Source organism: Symphodus melops (assembly GCF_947650265.1).
Source record: "Symphodus melops genome assembly, chromosome: 6".
In the NCBI taxonomy this organism is placed as follows: Eukaryota; Metazoa; Chordata; class Actinopteri; order Labriformes; family Labridae; genus Symphodus; species Symphodus melops.
In genome coordinates, this window is record NC_136696.1 from 13,779,333 (window position 1) to 13,787,809 (window position 8,477).

General features: G+C 39.7%; 1 protein-coding gene across 1 annotated transcript; it reads left to right on the forward strand.

Annotated features, from left to right (window-relative positions):
- The first annotated feature begins 402 nt into the window (after positions 1-402).
- LOC306825752 (uncharacterized protein) lies at positions 403-8,113 on the forward strand. The gene is made up of 6 exons (XM_079346705.1): positions 403-583; positions 692-1,177; positions 3,630-3,806; positions 5,530-5,739; positions 6,885-7,098; positions 7,419-8,113. The coding sequence occupies exons 1-6, from the start codon at positions 575-577 to the stop codon at positions 7,595-7,597; spliced, it is 1,275 nt and encodes a 424-aa protein (XP_079202831.1). The 5' UTR covers positions 403-574; the 3' UTR covers positions 7,598-8,113.
- The last annotated feature ends 364 nt before the right edge of the window (positions 8,114-8,477 follow it).

The following is an 8,477-nucleotide window of genomic DNA, read 5'->3' on the forward strand; positions in this document are numbered from 1 at the left end:
TACTGTGGTCTACATGTGCATGTTGATAGTTCCAAAACATGCAAGTTTTACATGACCTAATTTTAAACTAAAAAGAAAAAAACTCATGTATTTCTATGGGATGATGAAAAAATACATGTTTTTTGAGGAACATTGAATATTAAATGTAAACAACTTTTCATTCTAATCATATTGCAAGAAAACAACCACACCGGGTCATTTTTGACCCACTAGTGCATCCACAGGAAATCAATAGTTTCTAGAGTAAAACAGAAGCACATTGTCGCGGTCACTGCTGTTAGCAAACATCTGGCCCACTGCTCGTTTCCAATTGACATTATAAAGTCCTGGCAATTTCGAAAATGTGGTAACGAACAACCTTTAGGTTGAACTGCCCATTTTGTGTGTGTGTGTGTGTGAGAGAGAGAGAGAGAGAGAGAGAGAGAGAGAGAGAGAGAGAGAGAGAGAGAGAGAGAGAGAGAGAGAGAGAGAGAGAGAGAGAGAGAGAGAGAGAGAGAGAGACCAGCGTATTGCAACAACTCCACTTGCAGTGCAGGAAGCGCAGAGGACGCACGCAGCTGCTCCGGCTATACGCATGGACGTGGTATGGGTTTTTTGTCGTTGATGCATAAATGATAAGAGCACGGTCGGCTGATTGTTAGAGAAGTGAACGCTTCTGCACGCGTTAAAGTTTTTTTTTGTTGCTCTCGAGATGGACGGGTTGCAGTCAGGAAACGTTGGAGTTGGCGACATCGGTGAAAACGTAGAGGAAAAGTATTGCACGCTCGCTTTTGACACCGCTCTGAGCACTCTGGCGGCTGTATTCGTTTACGTGGTGGTGAAAGTGAGCCTGGACGGTATCAGACAGTGGCGGGCAAGGATCTCTGTGCTCATCGTAGGGTCGGGTCCCGTGGGGCTAACGGCCGCGCTGGTCGCTGTCCGCTCCGGAAAGGTGCTGAAACTGACTGTGCTGGATGAGAGGTACCGGACTGCGCTTCTCTGCCGGCCCCAGCAGATCGCCCTGGACCCCCGCAGTGTCAAGTTTCTGCTGGGACTCGGGGTGGACTTTGATAACATGGAAGGCTGCTGGCACAATGAGCACTTCTTTACCAGGATCGGTGTGTTTCAGGAGTATCTGCTGAGCATCCTGGAGCAAAAGAAACAGAAAGTGGAGATCAAAGTGCAACTAGGTACCAAGGTATATATCTTCCTCCCTTAACTTGTACGTTAACTTACTGGCCTTAATGAGTCTACATAGGGCCTTAGAATATCTAATGATAGAGCTTCACACTAAATGATCCCGGTGTGCTAACACCCCATGTTGATAAATTTAAATTCCCTCTTTAGATTGCTATCATGTGACAGATATCAATATTCTTTGAGCACCGATTTGGAGATGTGAAGTGACTTTGTAGACAGGAGAGAGACATTCTCAGTCTCACATTCATCCTGTACTGACTGTGCCTTTACAGTCTGTCAAACCTGATCCTCCCTCAGTGGCAGCGGTCAAAGCAAACAAGCGATGTGTGTCTCCTCTTCAGCAAGGGTCAGATAGCTCTCTGCAGTGTTGGTGACAGAGATGTCTGTTCTTGTGACCAATCAGAGGCCGCAATCTCCTCTAGCTCTATGATGAACCTGAACAAGGCTGCTGTCTATTGTGTACATCAGCGTTACATCTTAAACTGACCTTTAAAGAGCACTTTAAGTCTCTCTGCTGCCCCATCACATAAAATGCTTTAGCATTTAAAGCACCATCTCTCATAAACAATCTGAGTTTAAGTCTTTTTTCATTGGTTTTTCAATTATCCTATCAAAAAACCCTTTTCCATTTGACTTTCTGTGGAGAAATTTACACTAGATGAACTGTACATAGCCTCTCCCGCATTACTCCCAAAGCTTCTCCTTACACAACATTGTGTAACATCAAACTCAAAGCCCGCTCATCAGAATTTGTTATGTAAGCTGACCTCAAACCTGAAGAGAATCCTGCCTACAGTTTCTGGGCAGTGGTAAAAGACTGTTAAAGAATAACTTGTGGTTAATCCAACATGCATCACTCAGTAAAATTGCTACTTAAATGGATTTTAATATGAAATCCTGTTTGATTTCAGACTATTGAATGTGTTTTTGAGGATTTCTCGAAGCCAAACGCATTCAATTAAATCTGTGTGTATTATTTTGGTGCCTGAATTCAAAATAACAAATCAAACACACCTCATGTAATCATTTGATGCATTGTGTTAGAAACAAAAAAATCCATGTGTTATCACTATCTTAACAAAAATGTCATGCTTATTTCTATATACCCCTCTATTGGCATCGTAACACCGATATAATACAGTGAGAACAAATTCCCTAGTGCTCATTAACGTATACGACAAAGAAATAACCCACTGACCCCAAACCTCAGAGAGGACCATGCGTGAGCACTCATTGTGGGCCAACAATTATGAAATGTTCACTGATTATCTGTGTCATGGCTAGGAACTAAGAGATGAGACTCTGTTAATCCTCCATGGAGGTCAAGACTGTCACTCTGCATGATTAGAATTTGCTTTTCTTACATTTTTTTTTATTTCTTGTGCTCATCAAACAGTCATGAACATAACTGTCTTGGTTGTAGTCTTGTGTCATATGTGTCCTTCCTGGTTCTGGCCTGCATCATCTTTTCTCCTCAGCTCTGTTCTCCACAGCTCCTCACGCTGTACTTGTAGCCCTCAGTGACTCACAGACTTCTGGAGAAGGAAGACAAGGTCAAGAGGGGTTTTGCAATCACAGCAATCTTCAGTTTCATTTAGAGTCACTGCCAAGTTTGCAATTTTCTCTTGATTAGACAACACATTGTGTTTGACAAATGATTGTTGAAGCCTGTCAGTGCATCTGAATGGATGTTTTTCTCCTTTCTTATATAACCTGTTCTATGCTGCCAAACGTTAACCATGATAGCCTCTGTGAGGGGACATTTTTTAAACTTTGGTTTGGTGTTTCTCCCGCACAACCAAGTACCATGAATTTTACAGAGGATGAACAATACACATAGAGGCAAAATAATGTTTATTTTAGAGATGCGCTGTTTCTTAGAAAACCACAGCCTCCTCAGCCATGCAGTTCAAGGCCTTGTTTCATTTTATTGCAATCCAATGCAGCATTATCATACATAACATAGGCATTAGTGGGGAAGGTAACAAACCTTTTGTTAAAGTAAAAGTCATCAAACATTCTTAATGAAATTAAAATATGCATTTTTGGAAGAGATACACAGATGCATACGGTCATAGTGGAGAAATTATAAAGTAATAACCTCTAGGGCTGACACAATGTATATTAGTCTGTTAATTGTTAGAATTTCCTTTTCCTTTAAATTAAGTAAGTAAGTAAGGAAATAAAGTTATTTATTAATATTGCACTTTTCTAGCGCAGACATCAAAAAGTGCTTCACAATAAAAATAAGGTTAGCGAGCAGTGACTAAGCACAGGCACCATCTCTCTGAGATGTAGGGGTATCTGCAGTGTTTCAATGCTTATATAAATGCGTAGTTTCCAAAAGTTAAAATGTTGGTAAGTAAATCCAACACAAATGCTTCATTAGAAGGATTTTTCTGTTAATTAAAGCATGACCTCGTTAACTTGTGTGTCTCTTGTTGTATCAGTTCACAGAGGAGTACCTGCGGAGGATTCCTCACAATAACTGGCCGCGTGTCATTGTGGTGGCGGATGGGTCATGTGGCGACTCATGCTCTGTGCTGGGCATCAGCTCTGACTACACTGTGGAATCCTGCCATGCTTATGGAGCTAATGCTACCATCGAGAGACTAGACCAGAGACAGGTCAACACACAAACACACAATCTGTATATATAAACTTGAACATACACATGTTCACTCAGGCGTACAAACTGAGGCAATGCGCAACAGGTGTCTGTGTAAAGAAAGAGGCAATAGAAACAGGATATTGGAGGATATCAGTGAAGGCCACTTCATTTGATTTCATAAAGCCAGTTTGAGCAAACAGTGACATGGACCTGCTAATAGCAGCTGAACACAATCTCGTATATCTCTTAAGTCTTATATAAACAGACAGATGCGAGCAGACTCAACACTTCCCTCTCTTTTGATTTACTCATCTCCAGTTTGATAAGAGCAGCTGTTTTTCTGATGGATTCAGGTGGTGGAGGATGATGAGGCTTGGCCAGATTTGTTATATAACCCTGGCCACATTAATATTCTGCTTACTGCCGGGAGAATATGAATCAAGATATGAAAAATACTGGCCAAATGTTTTACGTCAAACTGCCAATGTTTACCTGTTATTATAAAAGCAGATGGTTCGTTGAACGATGACTCAGTGATGTTGCCAAGAGGCCAACAAAAGGCAGACTACAGGAATAGAAAACACTTCAATCAAGTAATTTAAAGACTGTTTGAATGTAGATATCAGTATGTTATAGAATCTGCAGATACAGAAATAAAGAGAGAGAAAAAAAAATTATATATATATATATATATATATATATATATATATATATATATATATATATTTGTTACTTGTTGCAACTTACAGAGCATTCAAACTTGACAAATCATGGATCACCAGAAATTGTATTATTGATTTTACTAATTGTATATTTGAAGAAAATGTTTCAAGTGGAAATAAAAAAAAAAAAGATTTCAGGCTTATATGAACTAATATTATAACACAAACATAGTCTTCTTTCTAAGCTGATGTCGCCATAACCATTTCCATCACGTTCTCTATAGCTGCTGCAGTCTGCTTTTTATTGTCCACTTCTCTCCCCGGCTGTTTCCTGTAGTGATTGAATTTACCTCCCAGGATATGACCTGATCCACCCCTCTGTCTCCTCCACTCCCTCCCAGTCGCTGCTCTGCTCCCACAGTATCTCCTTCAGCTACATTAAAAGCCATCTGATCCAAATCGGCTGGTTTAATTTTCTTTATTTTTGTCTTTTTCGAATTTGGTGTTGACAAACACAGACATTCAAACACTGATAAGACAATCACATTTGAAGAGCCATGGAAAATGATGGTGTGGTAAAACATTTCTTATAAGAGAGAGTGGGCCAATGAAAGGACAGAAAAGTCAAATAAATGAAAATAAAAGCATGTAGCAGCTTGGCCTCACATATGCTTATAACTTGAAATAACAAAAAATGCAAATGAATAAAAACATTCTAATGGATTTTCCGTCACTTAGATGTCTCAGTTTTCAGAGGTGTTACGTAAAAGAAGAGAAGTTTTTCGTTTTTAATTTGTAAAGATATACAACTAGAAAAAGTTACCTTTTTAATCACGTAAGTCTGTGCTGTCCAGTGAACATTGTCATTTGGCCTTTTCCCTGCTTCCAGCAATAATATGTTTAATATTTGTAAATGCATTTCAAAGGGATCTATGTGTGTCTCTCATGTCTTACAGTGCATGTAGAGAATTTGACCCATTTAGTAGATGTATTCTGAATGTTCTTAAGGTGATACTTGTATACTTATTGTAAATTATCTGAAATGTCTTAATATTCTTCTCTCTTTCTTCACTTTAGGTCCCCACTCCTGAGATACGAGCCCACAGCCTCTACTTTGACCTGTCTGCTTACGGAGTGGAGGCACTGCGAGAGCACCGAAACCACACGTCTAAACCCGGCTTCCACCTGAAAATCTACGGCACCTTCAGAAACCGCTACATGGCCCTTGTCTGCCCTGCCTCAGAATCCAAGATGGTCCGCTTCCTCAGGCATACGGCCAACTGCTCTGTGAGACTCTTAAGATTAAATCCTTTCTAAAGCTTTAGTGACTTCTTTATCTTCTATTTTAAAGGATTCCATGTGTAAGGAACATTTAGCTATAATAACTCTTGCCTATCTATGTACTCCTGATCTTTCATTCAGCAAATGTCCTTTGACTGCACAGCATTATTGGAGTCCATTAGTCTCTGAATATCTACATGTTTTTGTGAAGTCTGTGGAAGAGTGTGTGTTTGGCTGACAGCATTAGAGGAAGACGGGGAAAGAGGGGGAAGGGAAAGCAGAACTCACAAAAGGGTTTACATGTGTTAGTGTGTGTATGTATGTGTGGAGGCCATCTATGCCCTGCTTTTATGCCAGTAAAAATAAAGAGAGCAGGAGGGTGTTTTTTTTTTTTTCAGTGTTTAAGAACAGGCTGTGTTTGCTGTTACAACCGTTGGACAGTTCTTTTTATTTAAGTTCCAGGTTTCTTTGTAAAGTCACTCTCTGATCAAACACAGCACGTAGTCTAGTGCGCACAGGTACATAGCAAGATCCTTCTTGACGCTCTTGTTGCTATGTGGGTGTCCATTCATATGCACTGTTACTTGGTAACAGATGACCGTGTAAGTACGGGTCGAAGAAGAGTAGAGCCAGCAGAGAGAGAGAGACAGAAACACACGTCACTCTATGCCCACAATCAGCACAGAATCAATGAAAAAAAACAGAATACAGGGTGGAAAGATTTTCTTTTTTAGTTTTCTGTTTTTCTCTCAATTCATATGATACTTTGTACAAACAGGAAAGAAGAAGAAAGTAAATATGATGTCATTACCTTCGGAGAGAAATTTTGTCAAATCCCTTCAAATTCTCCAAGCCACATATTCATATTTCCAAATGGTTCAAATTCAGAAGATAAGCTATCATACTGTAAATGAGCAGAAACCAATATTATATTATAACCAATATTATCCATAACAAATGACTTGGTTCAGTATCTCACATTGCATAAGTCATGGGATCAGTCAAGTTGCATCTTTTATTATCTTGCACTTGAGTTCTGGGTTTGTTGTGTACGATAAATCAGCTCTTATTGTATTCTGAATTCGTTCAATTTATCCATCTACGTCATCAGCATTAACCTTGAATTATCTCTTTTTTTTTCCACTGCCCAGATCATGAAGAACATTTTCCACCAGTCCTTTAATGCCTATAAGACTGACATTGAACCTCGTTTGAGTGATGTGACGCTGCACAACATGCAGTGCAGTCGGCGTCTCTTTGAGATTCAGTTATCACACAGACGGATCAGCGCTGCCTACATAGAGGAGGACAACGTCGCAGTCACTGTGGAGGGGGAGGCGGCACGGATGCTCAACTTTGACACAGGTAGACATGTTTATAAAATAGGTTAATGCATGGTAGATAAAAGGAGAGAGTACACTGTTTTCCAGGCGTGCAGTATGTTTCTTGTTAATGGGTGTGACTCATTCCTGCACCCAATCCCCTTACTTTCTTCTGTTCCCCATGATGCTCTGTGTTTTTCTTTATGAGCAGCTTTTCATTGACAATATAATGACTTAAAGATTCAAGTAAGTTATTTATCTGCAGAATGAGGATCCAACCTTGAAATTATAAACAAGTGCTATGCATTACTACAATATGTTTTATTAGATTCATGCATGATGTCCGGGATTTTGTCTTTCCAGGTTGCGGGGTGAATCTGGGAATGCGTGGCCTGGAGTCAATGGGGACATTTATTTACAGAACAGCCACTGCTGTGGACCAGAATGATATACTGGAGGCTCTGTCAGCTAAGATGCAGCACTCCAGACAGGTGGCTGAGACCATCAAACAGACAGGCCTGGTTGAATCGATGTATGAATGAAGCTGAAACAGGACAACAGTATGCTGAACACATAATGCCACCTAGTGGAAGGTGGTTTTGTGTTGTTCAAGTTTACAATTATTGTGTCCATTAAATAATGAGTTTGATGTTACAATCAAGCTATTATGGATCTGTATTGTTTAGAGCTGAACTATCTGCACTCAGATAAATAATGGATGTAAACATGCTATCACAAGTCCCTGTGTGGCACACAGCAAGTGGCGCTATTCGTAATAGCTACAGCAAGAAAAACAAAGGCCACTTTAGGTATAATAGATTGTAAGGTTGAAATGAAAAACCCAAAACTGTGACAGAAAAGGAATAATGTACATTGACTGTACTAAAGATTTCTTTGTAAACAGCAACAAGACTGTCAAATCAAAGAAATCACGCCCTGAGTGACCATTAGTAGGTTTAAGTTCAAACTCTATAGGAAAGGAACACAATTGATTTCAAAATAAGTCCCACTGTGCTTTGTGGACATCACACAATGATGCTTCAGGTAATATCGCAGCTACATCACAAAATGTATGTAAAGTCTGATGAAGTGTTAAAGTTAAAGGGATACTTCACCCATTTACATGAAGCTGTGTATCATTAGAAACATGGTAGTAGTGTTGAATGGTCGTGAATCCAACCCTCATTTTGCCCTGAGACGAGAAAAATATATTTTTCTTTGCCTGGAAGTTTTCTTCATGTGATGCATTATGACACTTAAGCATTTACAACCATTCAACACTACTACCATGTTTCTAATGATACACAGCTTCATGTAAATGGGTGAAGTATCCCTTTAAGGCTTTTGTCTTTGTGTTTGATTGACAATTTTGTCCTGCTGCTCTGAAAGTGTTTGCTTCAGTGTCATATTTTTGTTGACTGC

What these genes read in the sequence shown, in the direction of transcription:
- LOC306825752 (XM_079346705.1), top strand. An exon ending in AGAGACTAGACCAGAGACAG is followed by an intron (nt 3,807 to 5,529) that starts GTCAACACACAA and finishes TCTTCACTTTAG; the next exon opens with GTCCCCACTCCTGAGATACG. An exon ending in GATGCTCAACTTTGACACAG is followed by an intron (nt 7,099 to 7,418) that starts GTAGACATGTTT and finishes TTGTCTTTCCAG; the next exon opens with GTTGCGGGGTGAATCTGGGA.